Below are 15,688 nucleotides of genomic sequence, written 5' to 3'. Positions count from 1 at the left end.
CGGCGAGGATCTTTCTTGGTTGTGGTTAAGAGTATTAGAGCTGTTGTGAGAACTCTTGTTTGGCGGCTTTTTCTTGCTCGATTTGCTTTGGTGATTCTTCGTTGTTTTGGAAGATTGAGATTTAGATGATCCATTGTTTTGCTTTGTGTCCGCCTTTGTATCCGACCATTTTGTATCCGACACCTTAGGATCAACCGAAGGCGACTCTTTAAAAGCTTCCTTGCTGTCAAGGCGAAAGTTATATAGCTCCTTGCTTAGCAAAGATACTACCATCTGCAGGGAATCTCGCTCCTCTTTTGTTTTATCTAGATTTCCCTTCATTAGCTGAAGTTGCTCTCGCAGAGCGCGATTTTCTTCCTGTATCCGTTGTTGATTTTGACATGATTTACAGGTTGACTGTGTTTCTCTACTGTCCGTTAATCGAGATCTATACGAGTCTTTGAGTTTGTTTACCTCATTTTCCAAGCGGTCGTATAGATCTTTAAGGGATTTGTAGCCATTGCTTGTGTGACTCTGTTGTTCTGGGCTGCTGCTAGTGTCGTCCAGGTTTATAACAGCCGAAGGCCGAGGTGACGGTTGGTTGACATTCTGGCGGGGAATTTGAATTTTACCAGATCCTGACAAAATCGACTCCTTGAGTCTTTTCACCAGCTCAGTTTTCCTGCCAGATTTAGAAAGCTTTCTTTTTTCAAGTTCGTCCCTTAGATCTTTCACCTTCAGGGAGTTGATGGACCGTCCATTTAATGCATTCTTGATGGCAGCCATTTCGCTCATTTCAAAGGACGAGGAAAGCGAACCGTATTCGGGTACAGAAGTAGACATATTCTCGTTATTAATCTGATCAGCGACTACCAGAGTTGAGTCAGTGTGTACTTTACTCAAATCAGGCAAGGAACTGGTCCTAACAAGCCGCGGCCTGGAGATAAAGCGATCAGCCTTCGGAGCTAGGAAAACGTGTCCATCCGCCATATTATGCAGTATGCTCTCATGTTTAGTATAAGCTTGGATGATAAACAGATCTAACCTTGAAGTATGTTTCAAAATCACTATCGTTGGTATAAAATGCGAATCTTTTGAAAAGCTTGTGACAAGCTAGTATGAGAAGTTGTAGTCTGATCGTCCGGGTGAGTGTAGTCCTGAGAAGGACTGTTGTCGGTGGTAGTGACTGACGTTTCGACAACCTGTGCGGAAGTCATCATCAGAGTCAAGTGAATGATTGTTGTCAGTAGAATGTTCTTATTCCAGTTCGTGTGAAATGATCGGTTGGTTTTGCCGTGATGTTATTGGCTGTAAGACTCAAGTGACGTAATTCGGTCGTGATTGGTCTGTTTCGATCTGTCGGTAAAGTTAGGTCGTTCTTTTTCGGTCGTTTGTGATGTTTATGTCGTGAATGAGTCGTTTGTATGGAGCGGGTAGTTGTTGACATCTGTTTAGGGGAGTCTGTTCTAAGTTAGTAAACCAGCTTTCCAGAGTCAGTCGTTGAAAATAGTCAGTGCTGTAGGTTAGGCATTGCGCAGAGTCCCAGTCAATGTTGTGGTTGGTAAGTCGATGGTGTTCAGCAATGTGATTGCTGACATCACCTTTCCTCGTCGCCCGTCTGTGTTCAGTCAGTCTTGTTGTGAGGTTTCTGCCAGTCTCACCGATGTAGAAGGCGGCAGTCGGAACAATTGATCTTATAAATCGTTCCCTGTCTGTTCCTCGGTTCGTCTTTGTCTTTAACGTTGGTTAGTAACTGACGTAGTGTGGTGATGGGTTTGTGGGCGACGCGGATATTGAAGGGTAGTAAGATGCGCGAGATGTTTTCAGACATGCCTTTTATGTACGGTATGGTTGCTGCAGTCGAAGGGGTTGCGGTGTCGTTTGTTTCGGTAGTGGTAGTTGGTCGGTGAGTGTTTCGTCGGATGAAGTCGTTGCTGTAGTTGTTCTTCGTAAAAACACGTTGAAGGTATTTGTTCTCGTCGGATAAGCTGTCTGTCGAGTCGCATACTAGTTGTGCGCGTCGTGTTAGAGTTCTGATAGTTGTGGCTTTGTGTGATGTAGGGTTGTAGGATGACTCGTCTAGTAATCTGTCGGTGTGTGTCGGTTTCCTGTAAACTGTCGTCCGTAATGAGTTGTCGTTGTGGCTTACCAGGCAGTGTAGAAAAGGAAGTTTACCATTTTCTTCCACTTCTCTGGTAAACTGTATGTCAGTGTTTTGTTCGTTAAGGTGGCGGTGGAATGCGTCAATTTCGTCGTGTCGAACGGCGGTGAAGGTGTCGTCAACGTAACGTAACCAAAACGGTATCGTTTGTCGGCAAGTCGAAAGGGCGCGTTCCTCGATGTTCTGCATCACAGTCTCTGCTATAACAACAGAAACTGGAGACCCCATGGCAGTGCCGTGTAACTGTTTGTAGTGTTTACCGTTGTACTGAAAGTAAGTAGACGTTAGGCAAATGTTTAGCAAGTCCATAATGTGGTCTGTCGGTAACGGTAGTGGGTCGGTAGATTGTCGGATTGTAGTCTCAGTGCATTGTAATGCCAATTGAAGTTTCGGCAAACCGTAGAGTTTCGGTGGCTGTGGTACCGAGCTCCTCAGTCGATAGTACCGTTGGGTGTCAAAGGCGTTCGTTTTCTTGAGTGTCAGTAACTACACAAACCTGGTTTCCCGAGGCGACCTATTGTTTCTTTCTGTGGCTCTCCCACATACCAACTATCCAAGTACCTGACGACAATACTACAACCGCTAACCGACAAATCCAGACATAAACTACAATCCACTGAAGACTTCATTAACGCTACCAAGACTGTTCAGGTACCTGACGACTACAAACTAGTGTCATTTGATGTGAAATCACTGTTCACAAGTATTCCACTTCAATTGGCATTACAATGCACTGAGACTGCAATCCGACAATCTACCGACCCACTACCGTTACCGACAGACCACATTATGGACTTGCTAAACATTTGCCTAACGTCTACTTACTTTCAGTACAACGGTAAACACTACAAACAGTTACACGGCACTGCCATGGGGTCTCCAGTTTCTGTTGTTATAGCAGAGACTGTGATGCAGAACATCGAGGAACGCGCCCTTTCGACTTGCCGACAAACGATACCGTTTTGGTTACGTTACGTTGACGACACCTTCACCGCCGTTCGACACGACGAAATTGACGCATTCCACCGCCACCTTAACGAACAAAACACTGACATACAGTTTACCAGAGAAGTGGAAGAAAATGGCAAACTTCCTTTTCTACACTGCCTGGTAAGCCACAACGACAACTCATTACGGACGACAGTTTACAGGAAACCGACACACACCGCCAGATTACTAGACGAGTCATCCTACAACCCTACATCACACAAAGCCACAACTATCAGAACTCTAACACGACGCGCACAACTAGTATGCGACTCGACAGACAGCTTATCCGACGAGAACAAATACCTTCAACGTGTTTTTACGAAGAACAACTACAACAACGACTTCATCCGACGAAACACTCACCGACCAACTACCACTACCGAAACAAACGACACCGCAACCCCTTCGACTACAGCAACCATACCGTACATAAAAGGCATGTCTGAAAACATCTCGCGCATCTTACTACCCTTCAATATCCGCGTCGCCCACAAACCCATCACCACACTACGTCAGTTACTAACCAACGTTAAAGACAAAGACGAACCGAGGAACAGACAGGGAACGATTTATAAGATCAATTGTTCCGACTGCCAAGCCTTCTACATCGGTGAGACTGGCAGAAACCTCACAACAAGACTGACTGAACACAGACGGGCGACGAGGAAAGGTGATGTCAGCAATCACATTGCTGAACACCATCGACTTACCAACCACAACATTGACTGGGACTCTGCGCAATGCCTAACCTACAGCACTGACTATTTTCAACGACTGACTCTGGAAAGCTGGTTTACTAACTTAGAACAGACTCCCCTAAACAGATGTCAACAACTACCCGCCCCATACAAACGACTCATTCACGACATAAACATCACAAACGACCGAAAAAGAACGACCTAACTTTACCGACAGATCGAAACAGACCAATCACGACCGAATTACGTCACTTGAGTCTTACAGCCAATAACATCACGGCAAAACCAACCGATCATTTCACACGAACTGGAATAAGAACATTCTACTGACAACAATCATTCACTTGACTCTGATGATGACTTCCGCACAGGTTGTCGAAACGTCAGTCACTACCACCGACAACAGTCCTTCTCAGGACTACACTCACCCGGACGATCAGACTACACCTTCACATGTTACCCCCGGGTTCAAACCATTTACTGCAAGCTAGTATGATGTAACAACGCAAGGAAAGAAAAGGATAACAACTAAAGTACAACAACTGAATATTCAAATGGAGCCATGTCTTGTTCTTTCCTTTGGGAAAAGAAGTAGCCAAGTTGTTTAAGTCGACCCTCGCACAAGAATCAATTTCCAGTTTCTGTCAACTTCTGTGGTCTTTCGAACAAAGTGAACAAAAGCAGGAGCCATTTCCGGGTAATGGGCTCCTGACAAAAGGCATTTTCTTAATGGTTCTCAGTACGCTTTGAAATTTTTAATAATTCAACCCTTTTGTTTGTTTTTATTATAATTTTTTTTAGCGGGGCTCCCACGCGCGCTTCGCAGAAGCAGAGCCCCATACCCATAAAATATGGTCAACCTCTTTTCGTTTGGTTGTCACGTGACTGACCGAGCGTACGTACGTACGTACGTGCCTTCAGATTGCACGGGTAGGGTAGGGGAGACTATTAAAACGAGGGGAGGGGTCTCTGGCGAGTCTTGGCAAATGCACATCTTTTATGTTATCATTAATATTACGAACTTGGGAGCTCCGCTTTTAGGCTTGGCTAAATCTATATATAATTCGTAATACTACCGACTGGTGCGAACCGAGAGATTATAAATTGATTATAAACTCTTCTACAAACCAATTTAGGTTTGGAAAGTTCAACCCTTAAAATTTTCATGGCACTTTCTGATCACAAAAAATAAATATCAAACACCACATCCAAACCCCCTGCACGACTTGCGCGTGGATAAATTTCATGACGTCACACTATATTGTTAGAAAATGAGTCATTCCCATAGAGAAAACTGAAAATGGTTGCGTCTCACTTCAATGTGCTTTGGCATAAGATTGTGTTATCCTCGTCCGTTTGGTTTGCTTTAGAGGTGGTTGCCAAGAAACCTTGGCAATGGAGTGTATACACTTCGCTTGTGTTGTCAAGTTTTCTTCCGGTTATCATGCTGTTAACGTTTACATTGGGACCAATGTTGTCTAGTTTTATCGCCCTCCTCGTAATTCAATGTGGATTATTAACACTCGCTATAGCGTCCTTCCTTTCGGCAATCGTAGCGCTTGTTCCTGTGGCTATTGCAATTGCAATTTTAATCTTTGTAACATACAAAACCGTATCAGTCGCTAAGTGTATGATACACTGGCTTTTTATCTCACCAAAACTGATACTTCAGCGAATCAAACAATATTTAACAAAGGCATATGAAAACTGTGGATTGTTAACCAGGATGAAGAAAAAAGGAGCAATCTATGACGTCAAGTTAAGGAAAGCCCAGAGAATAGGAGAGCGATCTTCAGCTCAAAACTCAGATTCTGCAACGAGAAGACGAACTCACACACATGCGTTTCCCCGCTATACTTATGTATATGAGACGTGTAAGGGATGGATAACTTGTCTGAACGGCGGGGAAACAAGCTGTGAAAAGGTATCCCACACTTGCAGATGCAATTTTGATTCTTCAGGTTTAGGAGAAAAGTATCAGCTAGGCTGTGAATTTTACTCTGGGGTGTGGTCAGCAAGCAATTCATCGTCTGAGGAAGACACTATAAAATTTACCTCGGGATCTGGCTCTGAATCTTACCACACAGCAGATGAGTGGCTTGTGGAAGATTCTTCTGGTAACGTAATCCCAGATTACAGAGACAAAGAAGCAAAGTTGTATGAAGCACTTTTGAAAATGGACTTTTGCTCAAGACTCGAGAGCTGCATTTTGATTGGGCGCAATTAAGGCTCCAGACAGGCCAACTTTAGTTATGGTGTCTATATTTTCAATTGACCGGACATCAGCTTTAGAACGGAAGTTATCAAAGGCGAAACACTTTTTCTTATTATAAATTGCACAAGTTCCCCTCCATTTTCTGGTTAATCAATTCAACTTGAATCCGTTGGGGGAAATTTATTTCCATTGTTGTACTAAATATGTGTAATTGAGCTGACCGACTTTGTATCTTTTCCTTTATTTTTACCAGACAATAGCTTTCTGTTCAGCCAAAAATCTCAGAATCATGCTACATTCCTAACTACATAGTATGTTAATCTTGGAAAGCTTTGAACACCGAAGTTTTCCTTAAGCCAGCGTAGGCGTATGTCCAAGAGCATAGTGTGGGGTGATACAGCAAGGGAAGTCAGATCTGCTGGAAGTTAATAAAAACTAGTTACAATTGATAAGATCACTGACCATCTTATCTTTAGACGCCTTCTTTCGATGTTCCAGCCAAACGATCAACTTTGATTTATTGAACTGAATAGAAATGATTAAAAGGAGTAGCAATTTTCACGTCGCAAAACTTCATTTTCTTAAAGGCCTCATCACTCATTAGTTATTACGTTACTACGTGGCATGCAGAGCAATTTCAATTTCATTTTTCAACCTTACCGGGGCCAAGTTCAACTTCATTTACTTTCACTCTGATTAGAATTGTGTTTCAAAGGGTGAACATGCTAACTAGGGGCCAGATACGCAACAGAAATCAGAAAATGTTTGCAACTCAAAATCTTTACCAAATGTGCGAAACCATCATCTGCACAGTGCAGCGAAACAAACAGCGATCGCTTATATGCGGGTGCTTCACTAGCTCTAAGGATTGACACAGCCTCAGAACTGACATTCTGAGGTGAAGTCTATCACCGACATGGAAGCTATCACGTTACTAAGAAGCATTTAAAAGGACGGCCTTCATAAGTTAATTTAAGGTAAATTTGAGGGCAGATTTTGACCAGTCCCAAGGTAATCCATTGAGAGGGTTGGAAAACATTTGTGAAAAAAGAACTGAGCTTTGTTCAAACCACAGGAAGCAAGCCTTGCTTCCCAGAGATCAGGCAGCCCTGACACAATTTTTCCATTGCTTTATGGGTACTCGAGTGACTAATTTTGCTGAGGAGGAGGGACTTGTAATACCTTAATTTGAAGAGAATTCTAGAAAGTTAAGGTCACTCTTTGACTTCTCAAAACGCAGATCTGTAATAATTTCACACCATACTCTTTGAAGGTGGGGTTTCATATTGTATGGTTTCTAGAGCATACTTCCTCAAATAAATTAACTAAGGCCTTCCTAACCTAAAATAAAAACTGTCTGCAGAAAATACAATAGAAAAAGATTTGCAATGAAACTCTAAACAAAAGATTTACATGCCTTTCCCTTTAAAAACACTGATCTGTCAATAGCTAATATGAAACATGTTCTGGATGATGGCTCCTTAATCAGGTAATTGCTGACTTCAAGTAAGATTTCTAAAAGAAACCATGCATAACAATGAATTTGAAACACACAGAGACTACAATCCATTTAACTGCTTGACATTTTATTGAAATGGGTTGACTACTTCAGAGGAATAAAGCGAGATGAGTGAGTGGCTCCAATACCAGGTCGACCATGCTTCACAGGCTTGTATGTGATTGAGAACTCTCCAAGATAATGGCCAACCATTTCTGGCTGTTAATAAAAAAAAAAAAACCAAAACACAACAAAAGCCATGTTACAATAAGAGTCTGGAGAGGAATCATATGGCAACAATCAATTTTATGTTCCTGAACTCCCAATGTTAAAAACATGGTTCACAGAAACTTCTTGCATGGATGTAGGGCTCAATCTGTAGATCTTAGCTACAGATTGATGTTCTGTCTGATGAAGGGCTAATGCTCAAAACTTCAGCTTAAAAACTCTCTACAGTGGCCAAATTACATTAACAACTCTATTTCTAAATCAAATTATTTTGCAACAGTTTTTGTTCCAAGAGTTTGTTTTCAAATACAACAAATGAAAGATGACAAAAGTAAAAACAAAGGAGCAGTTAGTAAATAGTCAGGAGCCAGTTTTGTTGGCTCAGTTGAGTCGTAGTCAGAAATGCAAGCAAGCAGGTTGAGTGTGTTGCTTTAAGTTTATGACAAAAAAAAAAAAAGAAATTTCATTTCATTTGACTGAAAAAGAAACTGCTACACAGCATGAGGTCACTTCAATTACTACAAAAATATGACACCTTTTGAGAATCAAAACAAGTCTGAACCACAAAACCCACCCAACATCATGCTCAAAATTTGGGGTACTACCCTTTTCTTGAACCCTCTTAGGCTAACCCATAATTGGAAATCTTACCTATTATTTTTCAACTCTCCCTGCCATCAGTTTTAATGGTGCAGTAAATAAAAAAAGCTTGCCTTAGATGATAAATAAATAGAAACATTGAACTGCTTGATGTTTAGGTTGTAATTTTTTTGTACGGCCATACTCACTTAATAAACACGAGTTGAAATTAGGGATATTTTTGTCATTTTTCATACAATAACAATAATAACTTTTATTTATATAGTGCTCATATCCTGAGCTCATGGCGCTTTACATTTACTTTACCAGACTGCTCAGCAGTTTACAATAAAATGAAGGCAAATCTAACAGATGCCCCCTTCCCCCAATTCCCAGCAAACAGGCCAGACCACATCACAGTAATCTCGAGTGGGTTCTTCAACGTCCCCTGCCTAACCAAATTAACTAATTAATAGATGCAGGAGATGGGACCTCTGGTTGATTCATCCTTATCTGAGAAGACTAGAATTTCTATCCATTTCTTGATGTTATAGAAAGGTAGCACATTCTCCTCAGTTATTTTAAGACCCCGAGTGTTGGTCCGGCCGGGGCTTGAACCCTCGACCTCCCGCACAACAGTCCGGCGCTCAACCAATTGAGCTAACCGGGAGTCGGTTATGCAAGACTAAGTAACCAAAAACAGTCTCTGGTGTGTTAAAGATGATGGAGTGAAAGCTATCAGTTCCACTGAGAGGGGACCTTTACAGGCCAGGAAAAATTACAGATTCTTGAACTTTTTTGTCATAAACTTAGAGCAACATGCTCAGCATGCATTCAATTCTGACCACAACTCAACAGAGCCAAGAAAACTGGTCCCCCGACCATTTACTAACGGTTCCTTCATTTTTCCTATGTCATTTCTCATTTGTGAGACCAAGTAACCAAATGCAAGTTCTAGTGTGTTATAGATGGCTAGGTGAAAGCTAGCAGTCTTATCAAGATGATCTTAGGAGGCTAGAAAAGTAAAAGATTCTTGAATTTATCATAAACTTAGAGCAAACATGCATTTAAGAAAAGGCAAGGCCCTGATGATCAGATGGTAACTTGCTGGTTGCAAATTTCACTATTGGTGTTCAATTTTATTATCTTGCACAGTAGAGAAAGTATATCATCAGATAATTAAAAGCAACATCATTACAAAGCTTTCTTCATGATGACCAAAAATAGCACTGGTGGTGAAACCCTCCAGATTCCCAAAAAAGTTTTTTTCTTTTTTCTGAACTGCTTTTAGAACAAGTTTTCAATCAGTTTTTCATATATTTTAACCAAACTAATTCTGTGTTCTTTGACACAAGGCAGGCTGGGAGCAGAGGGATATTACAAAATTAAAGTTGATGCTGTGATAATCAACTGGCCACGTTCTTAACGCATGGTCAAACAAACCAAGGGTTAGCCATCCTTTTTTTTTTTTTTAGTTTTGTAGCTTTGCCAGCAGTTGTAAGTATTTTAACGGCAGAATACCCTGCCACTCATTTACACGTCACTGAATAAGAATAGCCTCTATTGTGAAGAGCAAAGATAACACAATAGAGGCTATTCTTATTCAATGACACGTAAATGAGTAGCAGGGTATTCTGCAGTTTAGCCAATGAAATGGAGGACAAGTAAAATTTTTAATCCTGGATGTTTTGAACAACCAGGTTCTCAAAAATTTTTACAAAGACAATCATTTGCCTCGGGCTTTGTAAATAAGGTTGAATAATAATAAGGTTGCCCATATCTCTACAGAGATGATGCTGTAGTTTAGTTGTATGAATAGTTCAAATTATGTTACCTTCAACATCTGTTGTAAGCATAAAAAAAAAAAATACAAAATGATACATGCAATTATGGTAAATTTTTTCTCTCTATCGCCCGCCTTTAGACAAAACTTAAAAACAGATTTTAATTTAAGCCAACCTTAATTTCCACTTGATTGAAGGTTTTCCCGTTGTAGACACCCACCATGCTACCGATCATTTCAGGAAGAATGATCATGTTCCTAAGATGTGTCTTTACAACCTCAGGTTTCTCCATTGGGGCAGCCTCTTTCTTCGCTTTTCTCAACCGCTTCATGAGGTGAACTGGTTTCCTCTTAAGTCCACGTGAAAATCGTCGCCTAGCCCGGCAGTGAACCAGTTCCATAAGGTGGTCATGAGATAAGTCGAGAAGCTGATCGAGGTCGACACCGCGAAAGGTGAACTTGCGAAAAGTCCTCTTCTTCTTTGGCTGTTCTTGTTCAGCCTACAACAATCAAGCACATCCCGTTCGTTATCGGCAAGTTTTGCGATAGAAATCTCTCTTACCATAAAAATACACCATTCAATGGTAGAATAAGCCCTCGTCAAACTGAAAAAGAAAATAGGTTAGGACGATGCAAGAGGATAAAGTTGGGAATAACTGACCATGTTTCTTCAGGAGTTAAAGCGAACGAAAAAGGACGATAGTAGAATAGGACCCAACTCTTCACGGTAAAACTGACAGAGAGCCTCCAGTATTTTCGTACAGCAGCAACTGAAAGTCACGAAGTTAACCCGGAGTTTATGGCCGAAGAAGCGGAGATTCACGAAGTTAACCCGAATTGGAGTTGCAGTCACGAAGTTAACCCGAATTACATGCACGCATACACGCAAGCATACACCAGGGCAATGGCATTGTGGCTTGAGCCTCGTTGCGAAGCACTAGCCACAAAAACTAGAAAATTTACAGAGAATTAACGGTATGTGGTTTATTGAACCTCTGGGGTCGTCTAGGTCATTAACTAACAAATGACTTAAGTGATGTTCGCCATTAATGTCTTTCCTATCGAACAGTTCTAAGAAGAAACTGTATGACAGTAATGAAGGGGGGGGGGGGGTAAGTTTCTAAAGAAACTAAGGTGCTGCGTCGGTGGGGGTAACAAGGTAATTTGGTAATAATATAAGTTCATATATATGTATTACATATGTTTGTTTTTTGATTTATCATCTACGCGTTTATGTCGAATTAATTTGATGGCCTGCTCCCAGTTGGCTTGTTAGCTCAATTGGTAGAGCGCTGCACTAGTATCGCAGAGGTCAGTGGTTCGAATCCCGTACAGGCCTGAATTTTTTTCAGGTCTGATTTTCACTATTGCTTAAATAGTGCTTTACTGCGAAGGATCGTGCACATATACGTAATTTGGTAATATCAACTAAGTTGAAAAATAAATTGGGCACCATAAAGAGTTAAAAAGCTGACGTTTCGAGCGTTAGCCTTTCGTCGCTCTGACTATTACCAAATTACCTTGTATATAGAGTAGACTGGTAACACCACTTGCGTTACAAAGAAAGTCGCCAAAACAGCGTTGAAACGACCGTTGGCAATAAAGCGGCTACGGTAATAAGGTAAGGAGACTTCATACGTTATATTCCTCGCTTTTATTATCCTTTTAAATTTTCCTCTATTTTTTTATAACTATTTTCCTTTTTTTTAACGGCACACGCTTACGCTTAAAATTCGATCTTAATATGTTAGGTATTCCCGTTACTGAATGACCTTTAGACCCCAAAATCACACACAGTACGCTTAGGCCGCCCGTGGAGAAAGCTACAACCATTTTATTAGAAAGTCCTCTGCTATATGTACTAGCTTTATCTGGTTGCAATTAATAAACGATTTCGAAGACTCGTCCCTTCCCATTTTTCCAAACTTTGCAGAAAGAAAAATCTTGATATGCCGATTGCAATGCAATTTAATCACAAAACATTTCCCGGTCTGGAATACAACAGAGTAAAAAGGCAGTCAAACTTTAGCGTTTCGCTGTTGTTACATATGGAAAGGCACACTTCTCGATTCGTAGTAGCGAACTCTGAAAAGTCAACATCCTTCGCCATAAAAATGTTTGACGGTAAGCACAGAAAAAAATTTTTTGATGGATGATAAATACAACAGCCCCTAGGAGTGTAGAGAAAGTTGGTCATGCATTTGTCCAGCATCATCATGTTCCTCGCAGTTTCCAAGCTTCCTCGAGCCTTGCTCTTAAGAAGTTTTTCAATCCTCGCAACAGATAATGTCCGCGAACAAATACGCAAACATAATTCGCTCCAACTGCCGGCTATCATCCGGCTGTATGAGCAACATGATCACTATTATCAAAGAGCAGTTTACTTTCTCGTTTGCTTATTAATTCGACAATATTATTTAACAAAACCTTTAAACTGCGCTGAGTTGTACCAATTTTGGCTCAGCTTCTCAAAGCCGGTTACCATAAATTAATCTTCTCAGCCGGTTGCGTTGACTTCTTTGGGTTCTGTACTATTTTCCTTCCCCTTTCCCCCACCCTCGATCCCCGACTCCCAAATATATTTCAGGTGACTTGATTAAAGGCGAGGTTACGCTGTAAGCCTAGCGTTTTTACTGTATGTGAAATGACAACTAAGAAGTAAAATGTTTTTGTCGTCTTTTTTCGGTTCATTGCCTACAGCATCTCAAAGACAATCGCTAGCTATTTATAAGCCAGCAAGCTTGCAGTAGCTTTGAATTTTAATTACAAATGAGTGATTTTTATTATTTTTTTTTGCTGCTATGTGACACATGTAAAATTATCTACGTTGATGTAATTGTGACCTAGTTAAGTTTCCCTTATGTGCACGCTTCTTGCAAATGTACGCAAAGCAATCAATCTGTCCATCTAGATCTTCAAGAAAAATAAACCTCACACACTCAGGTGTGGGAACAAAACAGTCCTTTATTTAGAAAATGTACATCAAAAAGAAACAAGCACATTTAAATGAATTGAGGCAAACTGTGCTTTTTTTAAAACAACTATCTTTTATTTTTTTGCTTATTTGTTATTTTTCACTTTTTATCATTTTTTTTCTTTTCACTTTCGACTTATTCAGGTAAGCACGTGCTTACCCTGCATACAGGTACCTTCGTCCCTGTCTTCGTGTTTAAAGGTTTTCTCCTCGTCATCAAACGACCTCTCGAAAATTCGAATGAGAAAGAGAAACCACTTTGATGATTCTAGATATTTCCCTTTGGGTTAATCGATAGTGCAAAACAGGTTGACTTTTTCAACCTTTGCGCTTGAAGAGATAACATAAGATTAACTGTTTGTTCAAAGTATGAACTTGAAATGTTTACTAATGGAAGATATCAGCGCTGGGAAAACAGCAAGAGATAATCAATTAGAAAGTAGAACCTTGTTCAAAATTGACGAAAAGTGACCATCACTTACAATTAATTGATCAACATGGGGGCCAACGTCAAGTTCTAATGCAGATTAGTCGTAGCATGATGTATTAGTATTGTTTGGCATAAGGCTTTACACCTGGAGAACATCTGCGCGTTAAATTACAATCCAACAAGGCTCCCCTAAATGCGGCTCAAAAAAACTGCTTGTAAAGTAAACTAGAATAGAGGTGTTATCAAAGCTCGCTCTTCCTTCGAAATGTCATGTTAGCAAGGTAACGAGGTATTTAGAAAGCGATCCTGGTATATGGGAGATAAAATGAGAGTAATTCTTATTAACAGTGACTTGCTATAAGAAGAAAACCAGACTTTAATTTGCATGTAAAGCATAAACGACCCAGGGTTCTTTATGAAATGAGATCGAGTGCACGCAGTTTCAGTTCAGATCATTTCGTATTCAAATAAGACATTTTTAGCTTTTTTCCCAGGTCGCCCTTTGTAAAGACCAAAATGCCCTTCATGTGAGGTCAGTGGAGAAAAACTTGTATTTTCTGTTACATGGAGGTCTTTTGTTTTTTAGCGCACTTGGTAGCTTCTAGATTAACTGGCCAAAATCAATTACGAAATAATGCCTCTGTTGCTCCGATTCCGTGTCTTCCTTGATTTCCCTTGGTTGCGGTAAATCTGTTAAATAGTACTACCCTAATAAATGATCTCATTTATCCCGTATGCTTAATTTTTTCCTAGATTTGTACGATGCCTCGGAGATATAACGTAACCTTTCATACAATAAAATCAAGTGATGAAGTCGCGAATTTTGAGGAGTCTTTAGACCCTTACTCTGCATTTCGGAAAGCATCCCAGGACTCCACAGTCCCTGATCAGCCTCTTTGGGGTCTGTTAGTGTGGCAAGTCGTTGGTATCTTTTTGCTTGGTCTCGTTTTGATATGTAAGTACTTTCATTTTGAGTTCTTTCACTCCTAGTGTTTCTCAAATAATGCATTTTTAAAAACCTTCGTCTTTCTTAAAAACTATTGTTTATATCTATTTAATCTTGAATAAACTGGAGCTACCGAAACCAAGCCATTTGGAAAACAACAACACATGCAGAATAATGTTGGGAAAAAAAGAAACAATTCAAAGGGTAAATCTCTAAGAATCGCCTTTAATTCAAAACTTACTTTCGTTCAATATCAATGGATACCTAAAAAAATTACCTAAAATAGCTGTTACTGTATTTTTTTTTCCTAAAATTGATCAAGGGAAAGCATAATGTAAGGAGGTTTTTATTGTAGGTGCAGTGTCTTGTTATTGCTGTGAACGTTATTCAGTAAGGATTCCAAAGATTAAGAGAGAAGAAAACTTGGCTGAACACGATCGAAAACTCTCCTTGGATGATTCGACAAGAGTACAATATGACAAAAGAAGACTGAGTGCTGATTCAGAACGGCTTCTGTAATTGCTGAGAAAAGGACTGGAACATGGAGTTACCCTCGACATTGTAGACTGAACAGTTTAAATAATTTAGTTTTTTCAAATGAGTTGATAATGTAAACTGGCCACTGTAAAGAGTTTCCAAGCGGACGTTTCGAGCGTTAGTCCTTCTTCAGAGCAAATGTAATTCATTCATTCGCTCTGATGAAGGGTAACGCTCGAAGTCAGCTTAGAAATTCTTTACGTGGCCAATTTACGTTATCAACTCATTTGATGAAACCAAATTATCTTGCTAAACTTCCCCACCGGCGCAGCACCACGGTTTCTTTAGCCGGAAAATTACCCCCTTAGAACAATTTGGAGTTTGTTCGTTTCGTGACTGGGGGTTGGTGTTGATATAAATGTTGTTTCCAGACCGTTGAAGAACGGTCAAGGCCTGTTGCCGTGTTCCTCAAACAGTTGAAATGACAATCGAGGCGTTTTGTTTTATATTAAGCATCTTGTAATGGTTTATTTTTCTTGAGTAGCCTCTTAAAATCCACCAGTGAACTAAAAATTAAATAGTAAAATTTCATTGTACAACATTAACTGGCTAGAGGCTGAGGCTGTGTGGTAGGGTGAGAAATTAGCTTCAAGGGGTGCTCCAGAGTATTTGACAACTAAGCTCGTCAAGAGATCCGCCTTCTCGTCTACTTGGAAATCTCAACTTTTGA

At 40.3% G+C, this 15,688-nt stretch overlaps 4 protein-coding genes across 4 annotated transcripts in view; 2 read left to right on the top strand and 2 right to left on the bottom strand.

Annotated features, from left to right (window-relative positions):
* Positions 1 to 971, bottom strand: part of LOC148732669 (uncharacterized) — a 1,463-nt gene extending 492 nt beyond the window's left edge. Inside the window, exon 1 of the mRNA XM_088757887.1 lies at positions 1 to 971. This exon is cut by the window's left edge and continues 492 nt beyond it. Coding sequence (XP_088614013.1) covers positions 1 to 969 — 969 coding nt within the window. The 5' untranslated portion in view covers positions 970 to 971.
* Positions 972 to 5,056: 4,085 nt separating this feature from the next.
* On the top strand, positions 5,057 to 6,456 carry LOC148732668 (uncharacterized). Its single transcript, XM_088757029.1, has one exon. It carries the CDS (start codon positions 5,129 to 5,131, stop codon positions 6,053 to 6,055), a length of 927 nt encoding a protein of 308 aa, XP_088613155.1. The 5' UTR covers positions 5,057 to 5,128; the 3' UTR covers positions 6,056 to 6,456.
* A 1,152-nt stretch (positions 6,457 to 7,608) lies between these two features.
* LOC111324549 (small ribosomal subunit protein uS19) lies at positions 7,609 to 10,924 on the bottom strand. Its single transcript, XM_022928142.2, has 3 exons — positions 10,793 to 10,924; positions 10,308 to 10,631; positions 7,609 to 7,760 (listed from the first exon to the last, which is right to left on the bottom strand). The coding sequence occupies exons 1-3, from the start codon at positions 10,793 to 10,795 to the stop codon at positions 7,647 to 7,649; spliced, it is 441 nt and encodes a 146-aa protein (XP_022783877.1). The 5' UTR covers positions 10,796 to 10,924; the 3' UTR covers positions 7,609 to 7,646.
* Position 10,925: 1 nt separating this feature from the next.
* LOC111324554 (uncharacterized) lies at positions 10,926 to 15,559 on the top strand. The gene is made up of 3 exons (XM_088757030.1): positions 10,926 to 11,106; positions 14,289 to 14,490; positions 14,837 to 15,559. The coding sequence occupies exons 2-3, from the start codon at positions 14,298 to 14,300 to the stop codon at positions 14,998 to 15,000; spliced, it is 357 nt and encodes a 118-aa protein (XP_088613156.1). The 5' UTR covers positions 10,926 to 11,106; positions 14,289 to 14,297; the 3' UTR covers positions 15,001 to 15,559.
* Positions 15,560 to 15,688: the final 129 nt, after the last annotated feature.

The sequence above is a fragment of the Stylophora pistillata genome, chromosome 4 (genome assembly GCF_964205215.1).
Source record: "Stylophora pistillata chromosome 4, jaStyPist1.2, whole genome shotgun sequence".
Taxonomy (NCBI): Eukaryota; Metazoa; Cnidaria; class Anthozoa; order Scleractinia; family Pocilloporidae; genus Stylophora; species Stylophora pistillata.
Note: the sequence above shows the minus strand (reverse complement) of the source record. Positions and strands in the feature narration are given on the sequence as shown.

Bases quoted from the DNA above. Each gene is read 5' to 3' on its own strand.
- LOC111324549 (XM_022928142.2), bottom strand. The intron at 7,761-10,307 runs GTTGGCTTAAAT...TTTTATTAACAG, and splicing joins TCAATCAAGTGGAAATTAAG to CCAGAAATGGTTGGCCATTA.
- LOC111324554 (XM_088757030.1), top strand. From the start codon at position 14,298: ATGCCTCGGAGATATAACGTAACCTTTCATACAATAAAATCAAGTGAT. The intron at 14,491-14,836 runs GTAAGTACTTTC...TTTTTATTGTAG, and splicing joins GCTTGGTCTCGTTTTGATAT to GTGCAGTGTCTTGTTATTGC.
- LOC148732668 (XM_088757029.1), top strand. From the start codon at position 5,129: ATGGTTGCGTCTCACTTCAATGTGCTTTGGCATAAGATTGTGTTATCC.